Consider the following 22,686-nt stretch of genomic DNA (forward strand, 5'->3'; position numbering starts at 1 on the left):
CCACCCCCATTCGCAAGGAAGGAGGAGGTGCGCACACCCAGCAGGTGCGCGGGGATGCTCCGTGTCCTGCCTCACTCCACCTCTCAGTCTGCCTGGATCTGGCTCTAAAGCATCCAAAGGGCACTTAAATGTCAGAGGGTTTTGCAGGGCAGAGCGAGGGCAGCAGCTCCAACCCCTCCTCATGCCCAGCCTCTCCCTCTCACCCCGCTTCTCCAAGGGCCATCGAGCTCCACGGCCGCATCCCCAGCCCGGGCACAAAATCAAAACCGTGCCCTTTAGAAGCAGGCTGTCAGTCAAAAAAAAAAAAAAAAAAAAAAAAAAAAAAAAGTTTATTTTGATGTTGGCGAGAGGCTTTGTAGTCTGAAGGGCTGTTCCCATCCAGGTGGCAGCACTTCACTGCTCTTCCCACAGCAGGGCTCGTGGCGCTGAGTTTGCAAACAAAACCGGTGTCAGCAGAGATAAGCAACAGGCAGCGGTCGCTCCTCCACCTCCAGCAGTGTGCCGAAACACTGCTGCTGACTTCAGTCTCCATTGCTGCGCTGAAAGGCGTGAGAGTTTGCCAGATGAAGAATTTTTCTATGGCTTATTGTTGGGCTTATTTTTCCTCCCTTGGCCAAGGCTCAAGAATTTCCTGAGTAACTTTTTTTTTTCAGAGAATCGGCTTCGGCGACTCCGCAACAATATGCTCAGTTTGCTTTTTATAACATAAATAAATCTGACAATCTGCCAAGGAGGAAGGCGGGGGGTGGGGGGGGAAAGCTGAGGAGAAGCGCGGGTCCGTATGAGGAATGCCTTTTGGCAGAAATGCCCGAATGAAGAAACGAGTGCGTGAGCAGAGGAGCTCCGAGCACCACTGCAGCAACTGGCCAGCGTCTCCCAGGGAGCCTCAGCATCCCTGCGTCCACGGGCACGTTGCAAAGAGCCATCTTTGGATTCCTTTCAGACCTTCCCACTAAGGTAAGGCTTAACCATTCTTAAAACAAACAAAAATCAGTATTTAAGAGAGATGGAAAAAATCAGTAATTAGGAACAGCATAAACAATGCTGCGAGAGACACAAATGCATAGGTGGGTCCCTGGGTGTCTTTCTAACAGGCTGAGTTAAGCTTGTGCTTAAGCTTGTTGTCACTTTTAAATGTGACAGAGACTTTTCAGCCCCGCTTTGGTATGGGATAACACTGAAACGGAGCTTGGTTTGCAGCAGAGGTGTATTTCTGGCAGTTCTTGGTGCTGGGACGATATGGTGCACTTCAGCTGAGTTCAGTGCTTTTGGTCCTCCAGCACACAGAGGAGCAGATTTCTGTCCTACATGCAGAGTAAGCTAAAGATGGAACCTAAAAAAAAATCTTCTGTCTGTCTTTCACTGCTAAAAATTCCCACTGGGACCGGCTGGGGTCAGGCAGAGGTGGGGGTGATGGGAGGGACACGTGGGACATCCGCGATGGGACCTGGTGGCCAGCTCTGTCCCACCCAGGATTTCCTGGGTGTGAAGCTTAAATCCAGCCATGTGTCAGCTTGTCCGAGTTCAGGTCAACTCCACAATTTTGGGGAAGTCTGGAAGTGGTTACCAAAGACTGAATTCATATTTTTATATGCCTGGACAAGGGCATCTGTAAGAGAAGAATGCATTTGGAGCGTGATGGCGAAATAGCAGATTCTTGTTACCGAGCCAACATGCTCATCCCTCTCCTCCCGACGTGTCCCACAGAGGAACACCACTTCTTGCAGCAGTTTGTGGAGTGCTTGGTGCCCACCACGTCGCTCCGGCAGAGCCTGGTCGTTCCTCGGGCACTTGTGCTGATGCTCTGGCTGCCACTGAGGCCAGGAGCTCAGGATTAATGTTCATTCATGCCTAAGATAACCCTGCTGCTGTGGCCCAGACCCCGTTGAAAGCCAGGGCATCTCCAGGTGCTGCATGGGGTGCACACTCCTTGCATGGAGGAGAAACTGAAAATATGGCCCCAGTGTCCATGAAATCGTACAATGTCGAATATTCAAGTGGATGGCGTGGAGAGTAATAAGGGAGGGGAAAAAATGTTAATATAAACACTTGAAGAAGATAAACAGTTTGTTTATGGGAGCGTAGTCCCTTTGCATCTGGGACTGTGTCCTTTCACTCATTAAAGTTACTCATGACTGTTTTCCTGATGGTTAACATAGACATACTTCATCCGCAGCGTTACTCCAGCTCGCTTTTTGCCTCCGTGCCAGCATTAGTCATTATCCAGGCAATGAATCCCTGTTTTCCTTTGACCACAGATCGTAAGGATGCTGCCAGCTCTTTGGGAGCAACCCACCAATGCACACTCGTGGCTGTTTGTTTCTCTCTCATTTCCCGTGAAAAACCCCGACAATGGCAGCTCTCTGAATGCACTTCCAAGAATTTGTTCTCTCGTAGCTCCCAGTTGCCTTCAATTGACTCCGGTTTCTGCATGAGCTCAGCTTGTACCATGGCCAGGCATTGCTCAACTTGGTGTTGAGCCTATAGCACATGAAAACTACATGCAAGTAGAGTTTGGCAATTTTACTTGACCATGTAGTTGTCATTCCTTGGATATTAAGGCCAACCAAGCCAATTATGTCATGCACTCTTATTTCAACTTCAGTTAACTCCTCCCAGCCCTCCTAAAGCATGGACGCATGGAAATTGGGTCAAAATTGGTGTCTTAATGCCGAGCTGCAAGGATGGGGAACGCACTGAGGGTGATGAGGGTCTGTGGCAGTGGGATCTGCAGAGCAGGGTGCCCTGGCACACACGCAGAGGTGGTGCAAATAAAAGCAGTTGCTGCAGTTCCAGCTTTGGTTGTCTCCAAAAGTAATGTTTTATTATTATTTTTTTTAGTACACTCAAAGATGAGGAGACTTCAGAGAAATCTGAGTGTGTTCCAGCAAACTAAAATTCTCTTGTGGAAAAATGTACTTATCAAATGGAGGATGAAAATGCAGAGCTTTCAGGTAGTTTTATTTCATTTAATAATAATAATGATAATAATAATAATAAGTGACCACTGAAAATTGTCTAATCCCTGCATACCCTTATACTTCAATTTCTTTTTATGATGTTAACAGCTAAATTACATTTCAGAAGCCCTTGCTGGTAATGAATGCTTTATGAGGCTATGCGTTTTTAACTGATCTGTATTTTTTGATGCATACAAGAGCACGAATGGGTTCCCTGAACGAGGTGATGTGCACAACCCAAAGACCTTGTTATTTAATTGATGTCTAAGAAACTGGTGTGACCGAGTGCCTCGTGTTTGCATTTTGATCCTGCAGAGAAGATGCTCCTATCCTGCTATACTACTAAACTCCCTTCTCCACTTGCCCCTTACCTAGGAGTGGATGCTGTCTCTGCTCTTCCTGCCGCTGATGTTCATTGTGGGCAACTTCATGCTGCACATCCCCTACCCCGAGGTGCCGCACAGCTACCTCGGGCAGCTGGATGACCCTGCCTATGATGCTGCTGGCGTCACCATCGCCTTTACACCCATCACCCCAACCACAAGGCAGATAATGAATGCAGTGGCCTTGAAGTCTGTAATGACAGGTATAAATTTGTCTTTTAAATGTTTAGCTTTGTCTTTATTTAATCTGTTATGTTTTGTGTTACTTATTTTCAAGTATCTTTGGTCAGTAGAGAGAATTCATCCCAAATCCCCTATTCTCACAAATATTTCTTCACAAATATTCTTCAAAACTAATTCTGGTAATTTTAACTACTAGGGAGGTTGGTGTGTGTTTCTGCAATGTAAAGCTTTGCCTAAAATCTTTGCCACTTTGTAAAGGGAGCAGAACTGGAGAAGGGGAGCTGCAACCCTGACAAAAGCAGGATCTATCCCCAAAGCCTGTGTTCCCATTTCTAGAACTGCAGAAACTCATTGCAGTGTTTCTTCTTACAAACCACAGGTATAAAGCTAGAGGCAATGGACAGTGAGAGAGCCCTGGAGGAAGCCTGGATTTCGAATAATGAAATTATTGGGGTTGTATTTAAAAACAACTTCACCTATTACCTCCGGTTTCCTACTGGGAATGTGGCTATTCCAAATGACAACCTTGGATACATAGGTAGGTACCCAGCTGTTTTCTTGTGCTCTTTGATGCCTTTATTAAACTGTCATTTTTTTTAAAGTTATTGGTTCCTGTAGAGCATCTGAATCTTCAATTTTCCTCTTCTATTAAATCAACAGTGGTGTATGAGTGATGCCCTTTTCCTTCCACCCTCCAGATACCTGTTACAATTTCTCAGTACGATACTGTGACAGCCCCAAGTATTGGTACAAAGGTTTCCTGTCCCTGCAGTCCAGCATCGATGCTGCTATCATAGAGGTAAATCAGATTTATGAACTGCAGTAGGTCTCCTTGTATTTTAAACTCTGTCTAGGAAAGACAAATTGTTCTGGGACAATAACAAGGGACAGGCTTGTCTGAAAACTCTCCAGAAAAAAAAATAACATGAAATACTCAGCTGCTGGAGTGTTATTGACAGCGACAGTGGAAACTTGGATGGAATCAGCAGTTTCCTGCAGAAGAGGACTGCTTTCGATTTCATTACGAATATTTGTACTAACTTCTGTTTATCTTCAAAATTGCAATCAGCCCCGAAGGCTGGGAACCAAACGTAACGCCACGATTTGGTCTAGAGATTTCCCAGATGTCAAGGAAAAGGCAATTCTTGCAGGAGAGCGGGGTAGTATGAACAGCTGCTGGATGATTTGGTTTCAAAGTAGGCATGTCTGTCATTTCTCCTTCCCAAATCGTCCTTCAAAAATAGATCAGGATAGGGGCCCTTGCACCTGGCTGTGCACCCCCAGCTGTCCAGGCTGCTCTCATCCCCAGGGTGAGAGTCAGGGCCCTGGGGGGGTGTAAGGCACTGGTGTATCTAGATCCTCAGCACTGGGTGAGGGAAGGATTCTTCTCTCCGTAGACAAGGGAGGGAGTCCAGCTGAGGTGCAGACATGCAAGTGAGCAGCCCCTTGCTACTGGGATTTATTGCATTGCTTCCTGATGTTGTTTACAAAGCTGCATATAAAATAAAATAAAATAAAATAAAATAAAATAAAATAAAATAAAATAAAATAAAATAAAATAAAATAAAATAAAATAAAATAAAATAAAATAAAATAAAATAAAATAAATGTATTAAAAAAAATAGGGCTGATGAATCAGGAGGTTCATTACACAGTTACATCTCACTGTAGAAAATAAATTACATGTTAAGCTTTTGACCTTGAACTCCTTTAGGTGGTGGCAAATCATTCTGTCTGGGAAGAAATGAAGTCAATTGCCGGTGTCCGTATGAAGTCCCGGAGTGTCATCTACTCGATTACACTAGAGTACAGTTATTTCATGATTACTATAGTGATGTGTTTCTCTTCATTCATGTATTTCTTATCCATGAATGTCGTAAGGGAAAGGAAAAAGCTCAAAGTACTCATGAAGACAATGGGGCTGCAAGACATTGCATTTTGGTGAGTTCCATTGTAGTTAAAATGCCTGTTTGCCAAAAAACAATATGCTTTGGGCACTTGCACACTATGTTAATTAGTTAAATGGGTTTCTAAGTTTTCTCCAGTATTCTAAGAGCAAGCCAGAAGGGTTGATTATGGCAGCTGGGTATTGTTTTTTGGGGGGAATTTCCTAAGGCAGGCTATGCTGTCTGCTTTGCATAGGATACAAACGGGTTCGCCCTAGAAAATAGTTAATGTTTTAATTTAAAATGGTCCTGGTGTGAAATTGTAACAACAGTTCCTCATTAAACAGCAAAGTAATGGCAGGCTTCCATCTCCAGGCTCTCCTGGAGCCTGCTCTATGCCGTTTACGTGCTGATCCTGTCCTGCCTGCTGACGGCCCTCGTGGTGCAGGAGGCTTTCTACGTCAGCAGCTTCCCCGCCGTCCTGCTGCTGTTTTTCCTCTATGGCCTCGCATGTGTAAGTCGGGTTTGAGAACCAAATTTCCCCACTGCATGGTTTATTAAGGTTTTGATGAGCCCAAACACTGCTCCAGAGCCGCGCACACCGTGGCCAGGACTGTAAATTTTACTTGGTCACACTAAGAGAAAGAAATGAGTGTTTTTTCTGGTTCAGTGCTGGGATCTGACTCACAGCCTGGAGGTCTGACAGGCTGGATGGATGTGGCCTAGAAGGACCTGATTTGAAACTCAGGTCTACCCACTGAGAAAGGATGTTAGCATATTTTATTACAGACCCAACCCCCCTGAGATCTCTTTGCAAGTGGGAATGTCACTGGTTAAGGATATTTCTCTCCTTCATAGCCTGAAGGCAGCCTCTGTTCTTACAGATCCACATGGTTTTCATGCTCTGCTCCCTCTTACGGACATCCAAGCTCGCTGGCTCCATGGGGTTCCTCATCACCTTTCTCTTCGGCTGCCTGAGCCTCGCAGTGCTGATAGAAAATCTTCCAGAGCCTTTGAAGTGGTTTCTGGGTCTCTTTTGTCCTTTTGCATTTAATGCTGGCATTGCCAAGGTATGGGGCATTATCTCTGCCAATGAACCATCCCAGCTACTTGCTGCCCTGGGCCCCCTCAGAGCAATTTTGTGAAAAAATCCCAAATCCCCTCTCTTCAATTTTTGTCCTTTATTTCAGGTTTTCCATTTGGAAAAATACGGAATAGGTTTCTCTTTTTCTAACCTTATGGAGGAATCATACTTTTTATTTTCGACTTACATTATGCTGATCTTTGACTCAGTCCTGTACATGCTGTTAGCCATGTACTTTGACAAAGTTCTGCCGGGTAAGAGCAATTTATGCTTATGACCATACTTTCCTCTTTTATAGTTTTGATTTATACGGATTGCGTGTAATAGCTCCTCAAGGAGCTGATGGGCTGCTCCATTGTCTAAGTCAAACAAAATAGGATTTGGATTGAAAAAAAGGTATTACCCTGCTCAGGGACTTCTTTATATCTACCATACTCTTGTAATTCCCAAATCAAAGATAACAGAGTATTTAGGGTTTTGTTTTCCTTTCTACTTATACTTGTACTGCTGTTGAGCTGTTTATGAGAAAATAGTCTTACTATGTTTTGGACAATATTTTAATTCATTATATAAACATTGGAATTTATTAGAAATAGCTCTGAAGCCACCTTTCTTGTACTGCTTAACCCAGCTCCTGTGCACACTGATGAAAATCCCCAACCTTTTCTTAACAGGACAAAGCACCAATCTGGGGGCAGACAGGTATTTTTCAGAAACTCCAGCATGTTTGCAGTAGGATGACACTTTGAATGTGTATTTGGGTAACCACGGATCATTTTCTGTGCTTCTCAGGGAAATATGGCATCTCACACCCAGCTTTTTTCTGCCTGAAGCCCTCATACTGGATGCGGAGCAGGAGGGGCTGCCCTGAGGAGGGACCCCACAGTGCAAGGAGCCCCGAGGAGCCCCCAGGAGATGATGTGGAGCTGGTGCCCGCTGAGTTCATGGGGAAGGAGGCCATCAGGTCGAGAGAGGAGGCACTGTTAATCATGCCCTTTGCTTGGTAGCTTGAGGCAATGCTCCCAGTACTCCACCACTCCTGTCATCACCTCTGTTTCCATTCATCCAGGCAGTTTCCATGTCCATGAGGGCTTTGCAAACCTGTTTCACATAGAAAAATTAGGGTGAAAATGGTTAAATAGGTTATAGTTAAATAGGTCATTCATTATGGTCACTAGTGGTGAAATTCAGGTAAACTGCTGGGTTTGTTTTCGTTTTGTTTTGTTTGTTTTGTTTTGCAATACGCTTGGTTAAACAACCATTATAGACAGCGAGGGGAACCCGGAGGGTAGCCTGTTGTAAAAAGCCACCCCTGGCAGTGGGCCTGACCTTGTCTTTGCAAGGCTTGGTGCTGTCTGTGCATGCCAGGTAGCGACGTCCACATCTGCAGATGGAGCATGCCCAACCCTGCCGGACCCTAATGTCACTTTGCCACGACCTCATGCTTCTCATGCCATTGCTGTCATTTCAAATCAAGACCCACAGAAATGAGAAAGGGCAACAGGGAAGTGTGTTTATGGGAATCCTGAAGTAATATCTGCCTTACCTTCCTTTTAGACTCAACAATATTAAAAAGGCCTATAAAAAGAAAGACAAGAAAACAGAAGCCTTAAGAGGTAGGAAAGTTGTGATATTAATTCCTGTTAAAGGTGAGGAAAAGAAGTTGTGCAAATATTTCAGATGGACAACGAAATAAAACAATATTTGGATTGCTTGAAAAATTATCTAAGATATAGATGCAACTGATTATGATTTTATTCAGTTTTTCTTGACTGATTTTCCATTCCCAGTAAGAGTAAAGAGAAGAAGAAAGCTTTTTTCTGTTGTCATGTTGCTTTCTCTTCTGTTAATTACAAATTAAAGACAGAAGAATCTGTTCTAGGTTTGCAGAACATTTCCTCAGTTTGCTTAATGCACTTCTGACTGAATATTGCTACTCAGTTCTTATATTCCTGGACTTGCCTTTGACAATGAGTGGAGGCAAGTAAAACTTCATTATGTTTTTTCCCAAACTTGGTGTTGCTTTTATTCTAGGTTTGTCTTTAAATATTTACGAGGGTCAGATCACTGCCTTACTCGGTCACAGCGGGGCTGGGAAGACAACGCTGTTAAATGTGCTCAGCGGACTGACTCTGCCTTCTGAAGGTAGGACTGCAAACAGTAGGGTAGGATGGGGGGACTTGATTTAGGACCTCTAAAGACCAATCCTTTCCCACCCCTTGTGCTTATTTGTATAAACAGGCTCTGCAACCATCTATGACTACAAGCTCTCTGAAATAGGAGACAGGGAAGAGATCAGAGAGATGATCGGCATTTGCCCACAGTTCAATGTACAGTTCGAAGTCCTGACGGTGAAAGAAAACCTGCGAACTTTTGCAGAGATCAAGGGCATCAAGTCCAGAGAGGTAGAGCGAGAGGTAAGGGGGTGTTCCCCTGAAGGGCATCACTGCCTGGCAAGGGCAGGCAAACCCCTCATTTCAGCGAAGGTTTGCTGGGCAGTGCAAAGCTCAGAGGGCTGGCTGTTTCCCCTGAAAATTGAAGCTGGTGTAGAGCTCCTGCCAGGCAGATTTGGGGGCTCAGTGCAACCAAAACTACTCAACTCTTTGCCTTAAAGAGGGCAGGGGGCGTTCTTGGGGGGCAGGCAGGAGCCAGGCACTGGGAAGCGCCCCTGGGAGCTGCTCCCAAGGCAGCCAGATCTCCTCTGTGGCTCCCAAAGGACAGAAGGGCAGCTGGTGCTGGGAGAGGACTTTCTTGTGCTTTTCTAGGTGCAAACCATTTTGGAGCTGCTGGACATCAGTAATGTTCAGGACACTCAAGCTGAGAAACTCAGCGGTGGGCAAAAAAGGAAGTTATCCATTGGGATAGCCATGCTTGGGAGCCCCCAGGTAAATTACCTATGGCTTTAAATTTTATTTTTTTATTATTATTATTTTTTTATTAAAATTTAATTTTAAATTACCAGGTATATTGCCTATGGCTCTGTCATGTAGGGAACATTTGGGTCCATTTGGTAATTTTAATGTGGTCGTTGTTATGTTGGTAAATTCTTAATCATAATTTTGCTGATCTAGTTTAAAGCAGAGAGCTGCCTGAGCTTTGCGCAGCTCCCGGAATGGTTGCTCCTGCAAACCAGGTGGCCTGGCCTCTCAGGGACCACCAAATCCACAAAGTGGGCAAGTGTTCCTGCAGCAAAGTGCCTGACTGCATCCCTCGTGCAGGTGCTGCTGCTGGACGAGCCGACGGCTGGGCTGGATCCTCTTTCCCGGCACCAGGTGTGGAGCCTGCTGAAGGAGCAGAGAGCCGGGCGGGTGATCCTGTTCAGCACCCAGTTCATGGACGAGGCCGACATCCTTGCCGGTGAGCACAGGCTCAGCCTCTGCAGGGATGCAGAACATCCCTGGCACAGGAATGCCTTCCCCAGGCCAACCTGCCTGGGTTGAAAACCTGGGTCAAAGGGATCTGCCCCCTGAAAAGCAAAGAACATGATTGATCTGCCCTTGGGGAAAATTAAAAATAATAATAATAATATGTGTATATATATATACATAAAACACCACTATATATTTTAAATTCCTTTGACATTTTGTTTCTTTAGACCGCAAGGCTTTTATCTCGCATGGGAGGCTGAAGTGTGTTGGCTCTTCCCTGTTCTTGAAGAAAAAATGGGGGATCGGCTATCATTTAAGGTATCTGCTTCAGCCCTATACTGGTGTCTGGGAATATGCATGTACAGGAATCTGCCAGAAGGACTGTAAGAAGGAAACTGTCAAAGCAGCAAAATGAGCTGAATTCATACTCAGTTAAATTAACTGAAGCAGTACTATGCTCGAGAGAATTAATGAAGTTTGCTGGCATTTTTATTTTATCCATCCTAGCAAATACAGTGCTTTTTCATTTTTGTTTTGTTTTTATAAAAATTAACCATCTGTCTTGTGTTTTGTTTTGCTTTTTTTCATCTGAACAGGATCCATGTCAGTGAGTCCTGTGACGTAGAGAGCGTGACATCTCTGGTTAAGCAGCACATCCCCAACGTCATATTCTCAGGACATGGCCAATATGAGCTGAGATATAAACTGCCATTAGAAAACGTGAATAAATTCCCAGGTAATGTATGTGAAAATAATTGAGAATTGTCCATAGTGGGATAAAAATAATCAGAAAAGTATGTGAGGAAAGAGAAATGAAGACTCTCAGAAGACTCAGCAGGGGTCACATGAGGACTGTTGCATTTTTTTTCTCCCTACAATTGGGCATCCATACGGTTCAGATCAAATAGTGCAATGAATGCTCTCCTGCTGCTTGTAATGAAAGATGTGACAGGCTAACCTGGGCCACAAGTGTTACTGTGGGTTATTTTTTCTTGATGGTAAAAGAAATAATAGTGATAAGAGGAAACTCCACGTAACTGGTACCGCTCCGTACCTGCAGCAGCAGCAGGCAGGTGCTCACTCACCCACGTGTGCCACGCTCAGTCTGGCAGCCCCATGGCCCTGCTGCTGCCCCGGAGGCATAGTCTGAAACATGAATTATGTGTATGGCGGCTTTGGGTTCCCTCCAAATGTTTTACATCCCAGCAGTTAACGTTTTACCCCTTTCCCTGCTGACTTCAGCTGTACCAAGGTCTGGTCCCTTGAGACGTGCTCGTGCAGGAAACCTGAAGGCACTGACGGTCTCTGTGTCACACAGATCTGTTCCGTGGCCTCGACAGCTGCTCCGACCGGGGAATTATCAATTATGGAGTTAGCATGACAACCCTGGAGGATGTTTTCCTGAGGCTGGAAGAAGAAGCCACATTGGGACAAGAAGGTACAAGTGTGACCGCAAACACACAGCCCCCAGCCAAAGAGCCCGGCTGCTTTACAACCCCAGCAGCCGATCACCAGGGGGCTCGTACTTTTCCCCACATTGTAATGTAAAAGCTGGTTTCAGACATAACTGCATGTGCTCCACAGATGAGCATGTCCCTGGGGAGGAGTGGGCAGAAGCAGGACAGCGGTGCCCCGAGGAGACGGAGCCGGGCTCCCTGCTGCTCTCGGGCACCAGCAAGGCGATGGTGAGCGGCGCGGCGCTCTGGAGGCAGCAGGTCTCTGCCATGGCCTGGGTGCACTTCCTAAAGCTCAAGGGTTCGGTGAAAAACCTCCGGTCCATGTAAGTACCAAAGGGATGCTCTCAAGCAGAGCTGGAGCTCAATGCGGTCACAGCAGGGGGGATGATTTTCACACTCGTGTTCTGATGAGCATCTGGAGTAATTGATGTCATGTCTTGGCTATGGATGGTCTTGGCAATCTGCACTTAGAGATGAGGAAAGCTGTTTCCTTTCCAGTGCCAGTAATATAAAACCTGCCTCAAACACACACGTGCCTCTCCCATCTCTCTCTTTCCCTCTCTCTTTAAAGTTTTGATACTTGCTATCCTTTGACCAGCTTCTTTCCTACACTGAGTGATTTATGCAAGGGAAACCAATTTTCTCTCTGAATAAGATGATAATTTAGGAACAGTTTTATTTCAGGTAGGGAAGAGAATTTTAAAATAAACTAATGTGTACAAACAGCAAGGAAAATATTGCTTTCAGACTTCCTTGTTAATTTTATATATTTTTAAAAACTTCTCTCGTGTTGTCAGTGCCTGAGCTCATTTGGCCCCATCAGTCTTCAGTCTGGCACGCGAGAAGGGAGATGCGGGGGTAGCATATCCTTCCCAATACACGCACAGTCTGCAAAATACCCACTTTCCGAGTGTTTATTCACTTCTCTCTTAATGTAGTTTGCTGCTCTATGTGGTTTTTCTGCTTCCTCTGGTTTTGCAACTGGCCCTGGTTGCTGCCTGGCAGAGCATGAGCGCCTGGGAGCTCTCCTCGGCGCGGTACTTCATGCCCCTGGGGAAGAGGGCTCCAGCGGAGACCACCAGCCTGCTGGTCCACAACAGCACGGGTGAGGGGAAGGGGCAGGGAGGCTCCTTGTCATCCTGTCCTGTTCGGGGCTGTTCTCCCCCATTAAGGAAAAGAAGGGAAAGGGACGATGGTTGTAGGATGAAGGGGGTGTAAAGGGAGGTGAAAGTTTTGGTGAGAGAAGAGCAAGGTAATCATCATTTTAGAGGGTTGTGAATGAAGCGTACTTTTGCTTCAGCAGCTGATGAGGTCCTGATGCAGACATGAAAAGCGATATCCCAGCAGATGGGATTAGAAGGGAGGCTGTTCTTTCCCTGCCCCAAATTCTACTTTTTCAGAGTGTGCGTCTTACTGGGCACCACGCTCCAGCAAGGGCACACTAATCCTTGATCAGCCTGCTTCCAGAGTTTTACCTTTGACATTCCTCTTAGTGGATGTTATTTAAAAAAAAAAAAAAAAAAAAAAAGGCAAAAATTCAGTCAGTGAGTGTGTAATCCATTAACTTCACAAAAACGACGTGCTGTCTGGCTTCCCTGGTCATTAGATTTTGTCTGGTTTTGTTCGGTGGTCATGGATTCTAAAAAGAAACCATCAAAGCCTCTTTTGTTGCTCAGTATTATGATTCCTCTGCTTTTGGCTTTCACACCAGGCTCAGGCATTGAAGACTTTATCCACACTCTCGAGAGCCAAGATCTCACAGTGGAAATTACAAGCCAGGAAAATATCACAGAGGAGCTGAAACACAATGGGGCTATAAAAGTGTCTCGTGAAGGCCAGGTGAGGATTTTTCCTCTTGCCCTACCATTTCTTCCTAACAATTTAAGAATTAAGCAATTTACACACAAGGCATAAGCAGAATTAGCTATTTCAGGCTTGGATTCTCTTGGCCAAGAGTTTTCACCTTGGTTTCTTGCTCTTTGAAGAGCTACAGGTTCACCATCTTGTGCCACATGGAGGCCGTCAACTGCTTCCCAGTGCTCGTGAACATCATCAGCAACGCTCTGTTGAGAGCTCTCAACTCCACCGCGCACATTCGGATCTGGAGTCACCCTTTTTTCTCTGTAAGTGTCAGGGTCTGATAGCTGGGTGTCAAAGAACAGTCCTTAAAAAGGCTTCAGGTCTCAGCGAGCCACCAGATTGCAGCAGGGAGGCACGTGGAGCCTCTCCTCTCCAGTGAAAGCACTTTGCCGTGGCTGTGTGGAAAACCTTCCTCCTGCCAAAATTTGGCTAAAGGCCCACCTTGTTCTCATTGTCTTGTACTCCTCGAGAAACGCAGCGAAATGAACTGTGGCATCCAGCCACTGCGCTGCACATGTTCTCTACAAACGTTTTGTTCTTCTCTTTTCAGATAGATAATCCACGATTCTGGGATTACTTTGTTTCTTTCTACCTCATTTACATGCTGTTGCTGTTCCCTGGTTTTCCTCCTCACTTTGCGATGGGCTACTTGCAGGATTACAAGGTAAATTCACTGAAATGGAGCAGATTGGGGTTCATAACTGTATTGCCATGAGGACGCTTGAATACGATGGGCATCTCGAGATATTTTTTTCGCTATGTGGCCATGAGCCAGCACAGAATGCTAGAAGATGATAAATAAGTAAATAAATTTGGCATTTAACCAGCCAAATGGCAGCTGGCCAACGTGTGCCTTCCCAGACAGGAGCTCGTGCCCAGCTGCGGGTCTCGGGGCTCTTCCCCTCGGCGTACTGGTGCGGCCAGGCACTGGTGGACGTCCCTCTCTGCTGGCTCCTTCTCTTCTCCATGTTCGGCCTTCAGTTTGCCATGAGCAACAAGATTTCTGGGAGCATCGGCAACATCTTCTTGCTGGTACGTCCTCTCCTGGTTGGTTCATTAGTGAGGGATTTGGGTAATGATTTGAGCAAGAGTAAGGGTAGCTGAGACAGCAGCCACTTCTAGGGTGGCAGCTTTTTTCAGGAAATCTCCATAAAACAATGCAGGACCATGGCAGGATTTAGCAGTTCATTTTCAGCAGGCAGGACTAAAATGCATGAGTGTAGCCAATGCTGGCACACCTACAGGTTCCCAAACCCTTACTGCCCTTCTCCTCGTTTCACCTCCTATGAGGATTTCCCCAGCTGGAAATGAAAGGCAATAAATCTGGTCTTAATACGTTCCTTCACACTCAGCAGTCATTTCGTGGTAATTTCTGAATGCCCTGATCTTAATTTATGACTATGTAAACCGAACCACACTGCTGCATACAGGTTTCTGGCTGTTGACACAGCTCCATTTTCTCTAATAAAAGCACTTTTCTCTGCAGGTCATGGGTGCTTTGGGCTACGGAGTTTCCATTGTTTTCTTCATCTATTTAATCTCCTTCATCTTTCGCAAAGGATGGAACTGTGATTTTTGGTCTTTTATCCTGATTGTGGTAAGCATATGGCTAGATAATGTGATGTAGGGTTTACAGAAAAGTATTTTAAGCTCTTAAAGATGAACTAGAGATCAAAATATCAAGTACAGGTCCAAGACATAGGTAAGGACATATGTTTTATAGTAGGCAGTTCTATGTACATTAGCATCACTGTGTTCTGCTCAGTGCCAGTCCCTCTCATTTCCCCCTGCCCTTTGCTCTCACATTTCTGGAAATAAGGATTCATTTCACATTTTGGACCATTGCAAATCTTGCTCTCCTGCCCAAAGGTCTTGCTCAAGGTAAAGTTTCAAAAGCAAACTAACAGGGAGCTTGTATTCCATTCCCTTATTCTGGGCAGCTCAGGTGGGTATTTGGCACGGAGTGGGATGGGAACAGGATGGGATGGGAACAGGATGGGATGCCATACTGTTTTATTCTGCCCAAAGCAGCCCTGTTTCTGGGGAGAACTTTCCCCAGCTGGCCCAAGCCAGCAGCCTTCCCTTAGGCAGAGACAGCTCAGGGCCTTCTGCACCCTCACCCTTTTTTCTCTGTATGTTTCTTGTCCATTTTGAGAAATTCAACAGGGAACTGAAAATGTACATCTATGCAATTTTGATGACCAGTGAGGAGTGTAACCCTTTGTATCAGCTGAGTAACTCTCTTGTTTCGTTTTTAGGTATGCCTCGTGTCTTTTATCATCAGCCGAGTCATGGATTACACACTTGATATGAGTGTCTCCCTCTACCTCATGTCTCTCTTGATTCCCCTGTACCCATTGCTGGGCGTTACGATCAACAGCGAGCAGGTAGGGAGGGGCACTGGGTGGCGAGAGACCCACAGCTCTATACGAATGCTGCACAACAAAAGCATTTGTTCTGGCAAGCAAAGTCTGGTGCTGATCGCATGCTGCGTCCTGAGAAGACTCATTAGTTTCTTCGTGTGGGTAGGATTTTCCAAACCATCAGAGTGCATTGTTGGATAACCATGTCAGATCAGATGTAATTTATCCAGCTGCTCGTTACTGCTAGGGGCTACTTCTCGTGCAGTTGAGCCATGCCTGTAGATTAGCTAAGCAATCTTAATTCTTTCCATGCAAAGTCAAATAACTTGGCCTAAGCAACCGTAAGAGAAAATTTGAGGTTATACATCTGACTTTGCATGGAAAGCGTGTGAGCGTTATGAAAACCCACGAGGCACTTTACTTCTTCTCAGCTAGGGGTGATCGTGGAAAGGCAGCTCAGAATTTAACAAAACCCTCCAGCTACATGCAAAACTTTTTATGTTCTATAAGTGACTCAGGAGCAAAGTCCAAACAGAAGAGAGTCGTGTTTTGTCCTGTCCCTCTCTGTTGGGCCCCCAAGGAGGAGGAGACCAGATGTTTTCCTCTAATAGACCATTATCCCCCCCCAAAAGTCTGATGCACCTCCTGAGTGCTGGGCCATTTTCTGGAACTGGGGTGCCCAAGTCCAAGGGTCTGTATGGTGAACATTTTGGGTAAATCAGAAACTTTTATATGTTGTTGTTGTATTTTCTGTTTGTATTTAAGCCTTCCAACACTAGCCAGCTTTATATCAAAAAACTGCAGGTCTTCACTACATATATATATTTTTATTCTTGCAGATTTTTGTAGAGGACGCTGACTTAATTGCTGCTAGTCCAAGGAACGATGTGCTAATAGCCGTCTTTGCAGTAAGAAATCATTTAAGATTAATTTGATTTAGGAATGTGTGTCTCCCAAACCCTGTCCTCAGCTAAGAGGAAGCTCGTTTCATGTAGAAGGTGGATGTCGGGGGGTCTGGATGACAGATTGCCCACCTGTGCAAAAATAGCTTTGCTCCTTTGAAACAGGTAAGGGAAAATGAAATGAGCCTAGCTCACTTAATGCTTCTGCCATTGATGTTTTGTGCATTGATAAATGATAGCAGAGTTCACCGCCTTCAGGATTACCCCGAGTTAGATGGTAATGGGCTTTTCCACACACTGTGTTTCCCCCTCACCTATTTTATAACACTGCCTCCATCTTTTCAGCTTCAGACACAGTAGAAAGGAAGGCAAGGCTGTTAATGTGCCAACCTCTATTTTTCAGCCTTATATCCATTCTGTGGGTTTCATTTTTCTTCTTCGGTATTTGGAGATAAAATATGGAAGAACAGTTCTGAGAAAGGACCCGGTATTTAGGTTTGTATAAACACACATGCACCCCAGGCACATGCGAGATCTAATCTCTTGGCACACTGCTTTTCCTTGAAGACATTTAGATCAAATGTCAGGATTTTCATGTCCCTATTTCTATTTTCTTTATTTTTACTACTGGTGGTTTTTTTATAACTAAAATCCCTTCTTAAATCCTGCAATGTTATGATAGCATAAAACAGCCCTCAAGCTTTTTAGTGCCTCCGCATGGTGCTGCCTGTGCTGTGAGGAGGTACTAGCCTGCTTCTCCATACAACGCAGGAAGCCTTGCAGAAAATAATGATATAAAAAAAAATAAATAGTTGAACCAGTCTTGGCCTATCCAAAATGTGTTGGTGGAAAACAAGGGTAAAGACTAAACTGCTAAGATGAACCTGTTGGGTTTTAGATCAGAGGTTGGACTCGATGATCTTGAGGTCTCTTCCAACCTAAAAATTCTGTGATCCTGTGATTCTGTTTGTAGAATTTCCCCAAGAAATGAGAGCAGCCACCAGCATCCTGAGGAGCAAGAAGAAGAGGATGAAGATGTTAAAGCTGAAAGAGCAGCAGTGAGAAATGCCATCATAGCTCCAAGTCAGGAGGAGGTAAAACTGAGTGTGGTCCTTCCCTCTTTATCTGATATCAGTAATAGGACTTCTGGTTAAAATAAATAAATAAATAACAAGATTAATAAGGGCAAGTCAATGCTCTGGCTGTATTACTCCTCGCTGGGAAAATCCAGCCCTCAAAGGGACAGAGTGGGTCCCATCAGGATAGAGAAAAAAGCTTTAAAGAGCACTCCTCAGACACTCAGAGAACTACAAATCAAATTCAAAGATCTTTATAGGTTGTTTTGCTTTTTTTTTTTTTCAGTGGAAAAATATTACTGAAGTATTAATGCTCCCCAATATAATAGACTAATCTTTCTTCCTCCTGCTTGCTTTCAGAAATCAGTTATTATTGTCAGCAATCTGTGCAAGGAATATAAAACAAAGAAAGAGGGTTCCATTTTTAAGAAGAAGAAGAAAATGGCCACCAAAAATATCTCCTTTTGTGTTAATAAAGGTAAAAAGTGGAACTATTTTACTCGCCCTGTTTTGGATGCTGCTCATACCCAAAGAGATAATCCTCTGAAGAGTCTCAGTCATCTGAGCCACGACATAAAGGCAGAATCTGTTTGCTCCATGGTTAAGGCATATCTGTGGTATGGCTGATGTGGTAATGAATAAGGTGGATGCATCCAATTAGTCTCTGATCCAATTAGACCTCTGATTTAAAATGCCATAACCCCCTCTGCAGCAGTCACTGCAATTCCTGGGTGACCTGGGAGCAGTGTTCAGACTCACATTGGCTATAGAGTTGAAATGTAATTTATGGACTCTCAGAGTATATATTTATACAGCTGTTTAATTTTATTTGATCTTTGCTATTAATACATTCTCTTTTAAGCTTTTTTTTTTTTCTTTTCTTTTAATAGGGCTCTGCCTGATATGTTTGTTAAATGCTGTTATTACTAATAAATGTTTTGTCCTGATTTCAGGGGAAGTATTAGGACTTCTGGGGCCAAACGGAGCTGGTAAAAGCACAGCTATCAAGATGATTGCTGGAGAGACGACACCGACTGCTGGGCAGGTAGGAGGCACCTGGAGTCTGGAGAGAAGGGATAAATGTCCACAAAAAGTGCACGTGCAAAGCTTACACCTCGCTATTAAATGATTTTCTTCAAAGCAGTATGAGGGACCAAGGTTTTAAGCAAATCCTTCGTGCCATTAAATTAAATGGTGTATTAATAAAAATGATTGTGAGTCACTTTTAGCTTTACCAATCACTTGTATCTCCCCGGATTCACCGTGACTATATTTAGGAGCCATGTAGCCAAGGACTGCAAAATCAGCCCTTTGCTTTTTGAGTTTCCCTCCCTGTTGAATCCCGCTGAAGCCCCCTGGCCTTCCTCTGAGCCCTACGCCTGGGTCTGGGCAAGGCTGGGAGAGGTGAAACATCGGCGTGGTTGTACAGGTGCTGCTGCGGAGGCGAGAAGGAGCGATGTGCTGCCTGCAGGACCACCTGGGGCACTGCCCGCAGGAGGACCCGCTCTGGCCGGACCTCACCGTGCACCAGCACCTCCAGGTCTACGCGGCTGTGAAAGGAGTGCGCAAGGAGGATACGGCTGCTGCTGTCAACCGGTACGGGGCAGGGTGGTGCCAGGTCTTGGACAAAGTTTTATCCCCCTTCCTAAGGCACAGCGAGGGGACCAGAAGGTCAAAGTCCTCTGTGAGCCAGGGGGCACCTTGGAAGGAATTCAGGAAATGAATCTGCAAAAGTGATTTTGTGCTGAATGCTGCGATTAAGTGAGTGGGCTGAGAAAATCTCCAGTTTGCCTAAGTGTGTTTGGTGGGGATAGATTTACCACTGACGTCCCTTTTAAGTACGTTATCTGCAGGAAGCATTTCTAAAATCTCGGGTTTTATTGTTTGGCACTACAAGAAGGGTGCTTAAGTGCTGCCTGCTGAGCTGACACCGGCAAGGTGGAGTGGATTTATAATGCTGTTGACACGAGTGATTGTTCTTAGAAAAGAGTTTGTGGCCTATTCAGTGCACTCTGCTTCAAATATTCATTCACGTTTTTACAACACAATAAATGTTTAATGAAAACAAACAGGAGCCAAGAACCAGGGGAAGAAAGTTCTGTTTTCTTATTGTTTTGGAAACCTCTGATTAGAGTATCCAATTGGGAATAACAAAAACGTCGGTTTTGATGTGTTGGTTTGTTGTTTTTTTTTCCTTTGTTCCCTTCCCCCACAGAATAGTGAATGCTCTGGAGCTTCAGGACTACTTAAAAAAATCAGCGAGAAAATTATCTGCGGGGATAACCAGAAAGGTGCATTTTTTGTTCCTATGCTGAGCGTTGCAAAATGCCCTCTGTGAGCAGTGGGACCTGGGTGTGCTCCCAGCCCTTGGGAGAGCATCTCATTGCACCCCACGGTGGGCTGAGCTCACCCAGCATCTTCTAAATTTGTGTCTCCTAAAACCAGAGGCTCGGTTCCCATAAGCAATGTGATGCTGCCCACAGCTCTTTGCAAACAGGGTGCTGGGGGCTGCAGCAGACCTGACCCCAGCCCCTTTCCCTTCTGCAGCTCTGCTTCGCCATGTGCATGCTGGGCAACCCCGCGGTGCTGCTCCTGGACGAGCCATCGACCGGCATGGACCCCAAGGGGCAGCGCTGCGTCTGGTGGGTAGGACCCGGGCACCGAGCAGTAGATGTGTAGGGTTAGGTAAAGGGCATTTTACCTCATCTGCGGTTAGCGCTGCTCACCTCGGGCCAGTGGTTTTATCAGAATCGCTGTTTTCCTGGTTCTCCCCAACTAATGCATGAGCGAGAAGAGAGAAGCCCTTTTTCTTTTGAATCCATCCTTGTTGTAGATTTTAGGATGGTTGTATATGGGTTTAGAAGTCCATAATTGGACTTGAGTCAAAAATAAGAAACATTCTCATTATTTCCAAGTGCCACCAGTCTAAAGTTTTTATATCCTTTTATGTTAGTTTTAGGGGTAGGCGTATTTGGAGGGGCAAAAAGGTTTAAGAAAACATGTCTGGCATTTCTAGGGAGTGTTGGCTTTTCTTTTTTTTTTCTTTTTTTCTGTGTCCTCAGGAAAATGATCCGTGCCGCCCTGAAAACCAAGGAGACGGGGGCCATTCTGACCACGCACTACATGGAGGAGGCGGAGGCGGTGTGTGACCGCGTGGCCATCCTGGTGGCTGGGCAGCTACGGTGGGCAGTGGTGTGGCTGGGACAGGAAACATTTTTCAGCCCCCCTGGGTCCAATGGGGTCTTCCCCTCCAGCCTCGGCCTCCTGAGCCCCCCAGCATGGGTGTTATGAAGTGCTCCCCATTGCAGGATGATTTGGGCAGGAGCAGACGGGTGGGGATCAGTGGTTTCACACAGACTTCATGCTTCACGCCTCCCTTGCAGGTGCATTGGCTCCATTCAGTACCTGAAGAGCAAGTTTGGCAAAGGCTACCTGCTGGAAATTAAAGTCAAGGACCCAGAGAGCACGGATCTCCTCCACACTGAGGTTTTGAGGATTTTCCCGAGTGCAGCCCGTCAGGAGCGGTGAGTATAAATGCAGGATGAACAGAGGCTCCAGGATCACCTCTTCCCCAAAAGTGTGCCCAGTGCAGTGGGCAAATGCAGGATTCGGGTGAAGAGAGGCAGAGGGGTCAGAGTCCCTCTGTGGGGATCTGGTCCCGTAATGTCACCAAGCCCAGCCCTGCTGCCATCCCCACAATAAAACACCCACAGGTCCAGCTCAGAGTGTGACATTAAAAAAGGCATTTTTCATGGTAAAAAACGGTATTGACAATGGTCAATACAGAGCAGGAATCACCTCTTCTTTTCCTCCCAGCTTCCCCTCTTTGCTCGTCTACAAGGTCCCAATGGAAGACGCGCTGCCCCTGTCCCAGTCTTTCTCCAAGCTAGAGGAAGGTAAGAGCAAGGGAAGATGGCTTTTGGAAAAGGTGGAGCACCAACTGGTAATTTTCAGCTCTATTTCCATTTCTCCACAGCCAAGCAGAACTTCAGCCTCGAGGAGTACAGCTTCTCCTTGAACACTTTGGCTCAGGTAGGTGCCAGACGTGCTGCAAAGGCATGAGCAGGAACAGAAGCCAGGTCTGGGCAGGAGGCAAGAAACTGCAGGAGCTGCACCGCCTGCAAAGGTGCATCAGAGGGTTAGGGAGGGTCTGAGAAGTGATACAAGCTTAATGTTGCCCATTTCAGGTGTTTTTGGAACTCTCCCGAGAGCAAGAGAAGGATAATTTCGATCTGGCTTTGGATGGGGCTTTCGAATGGAAACAGCTGCAGCAGGAGGACAGTTAGAGACCCACGATGCTCATTTACACATTACTCCCTATTAACCTAAGTGGTGTGATATTGCGCGTATTTACTGTCATTATCGGTGTACCAGGAGGAGGAGGAGGAGCTCTGCCAAGGGCATTTCTTACGGCATTTCACCTGGACTCTGGGAGTGTCTGCACCGAGCCCTGCCCCAGGCTGAGTTTCTGAGGGCTGGTTGATGAAATGCTGCCTGCTGCGAGAGCTCTTGGCGAAGGGAGCAGCTCAGAGCAGAGGCTGAGGGAGCAGAGGGACCAGAAGGGTGTGAGAAGGGTCCTGGCTCATCTCTAGGGACCAAGGTTTTGCTTTGCTCGGTGGGTCTGGGTGCAGCAGGGAGTCCGGACACACTGCCAATCTCCTGGGCTCGTCTCCCATCAACGTGTGGGACTGTGCCTGAGACACGTTTAAATACATCTTATTAAAATTTACACTGTATTTTTATATCCTTCCAATAAATGTCTCTATAGAAACCGCAGCAACACCCTCGTGTGTCATTACTGCTGCGGACCCCCGGCAGTAGCTCAGCACGCTCAGCCTCCTCCCCCTGGGGATGGAGGTGGCCGCAGTGGGGCTGAGGGGCTTTGGCAGGGCAGGGGATGGAGAAGCTGAGTGCTGCAGGAGCTGCTGGTGAGCCTGGGCAGGGCTCAGGGCCACCAGAATTTGGGGTCAGCTCACGGCGGTGGAGCTGCATTTTCTGAATTCATGGAAACGACCTCCAGCCAGAAAGTCCCGGATCACCAAACGGCTGGGCAATAAGAAAGCAAAGGGAAAATATCTGCTCCATCTGCCCTGGTGCTCACGAGGCACCATCACACACCCAGCCAGCAGCTGGATCCCCCCAAAAGGCTGTCACCACTTGGGCA

General features: G+C 46.0%; 1 protein-coding gene across 2 annotated transcripts; it reads left to right on the plus strand.

Annotated features, from left to right (window-relative positions):
• Positions 1 to 467: 467 nt before the first annotated feature.
• LOC119713165 (ATP-binding cassette sub-family A member 10-like) lies at positions 468 to 22,298 on the plus strand. 2 transcript variants are annotated; one of them, XM_038165374.2, is made up of 39 exons: positions 468 to 957; positions 2,842 to 2,954; positions 3,336 to 3,546; positions 3,906 to 4,064; positions 4,225 to 4,325; positions 5,241 to 5,467; positions 5,788 to 5,926; positions 6,297 to 6,482; positions 6,603 to 6,750; positions 7,289 to 7,460; positions 8,054 to 8,112; positions 8,531 to 8,641; positions 8,738 to 8,913; positions 9,262 to 9,381; positions 9,715 to 9,853; positions 10,092 to 10,182; positions 10,461 to 10,600; positions 11,183 to 11,302; positions 11,449 to 11,644; positions 12,260 to 12,426; positions 13,033 to 13,160; positions 13,307 to 13,444; positions 13,732 to 13,845; positions 14,043 to 14,213; positions 14,668 to 14,778; positions 15,440 to 15,568; positions 16,384 to 16,452; positions 16,850 to 16,941; positions 17,420 to 17,540; positions 17,883 to 18,000; positions 18,476 to 18,567; positions 18,952 to 19,118; positions 19,738 to 19,813; positions 20,070 to 20,164; positions 20,585 to 20,704; positions 20,906 to 21,046; positions 21,339 to 21,418; positions 21,499 to 21,554; positions 21,710 to 22,298. In XM_038165374.2, exons 2-39 carry the CDS (start codon positions 2,853 to 2,855, stop codon positions 21,806 to 21,808), a joined length of 4,881 nt encoding a protein of 1,626 aa, XP_038021302.2. In that variant the 5' UTR covers positions 468 to 957; positions 2,842 to 2,852; the 3' UTR covers positions 21,809 to 22,298. The 2 variants fall into 2 exon arrangements, with proteins under 2 accessions (XP_038021302.2, XP_071881691.1); XM_072025590.1 differs by having other exon boundaries at positions 21,477 to 21,554; positions 21,710 to 21,896.
• The last annotated feature ends 388 nt before the right edge of the window (positions 22,299 to 22,686 follow it).

The sequence above is a fragment of the Anas platyrhynchos genome, chromosome 19 (genome assembly GCF_047663525.1).
Source record: "Anas platyrhynchos isolate ZD024472 breed Pekin duck chromosome 19, IASCAAS_PekinDuck_T2T, whole genome shotgun sequence".
In the NCBI taxonomy this organism is placed as follows: domain Eukaryota; kingdom Metazoa; phylum Chordata; class Aves; order Anseriformes; family Anatidae; genus Anas; species Anas platyrhynchos.

Excerpts from the sequence above, each read along its gene's own strand:
- LOC119713165 (XM_038165374.2), top strand. The coding sequence starts at position 2,853 with ATGAGGAGACTTCAGAGAAATCTGAGTGTGTTCCAGCAAACTAAAATT. Across the intron at positions 8,914-9,261 it reads CCAGAGAGGTAGAGCGAGAG|GTGCAAACCATTTTGGAGCT; the intron begins GTAAGGGGGTGT and ends GTGCTTTTCTAG. Across the intron at positions 21,555-21,709 it reads CCTTGAACACTTTGGCTCAG|GTGTTTTTGGAACTCTCCCG; the intron begins GTAGGTGCCAGA and ends TGCCCATTTCAG.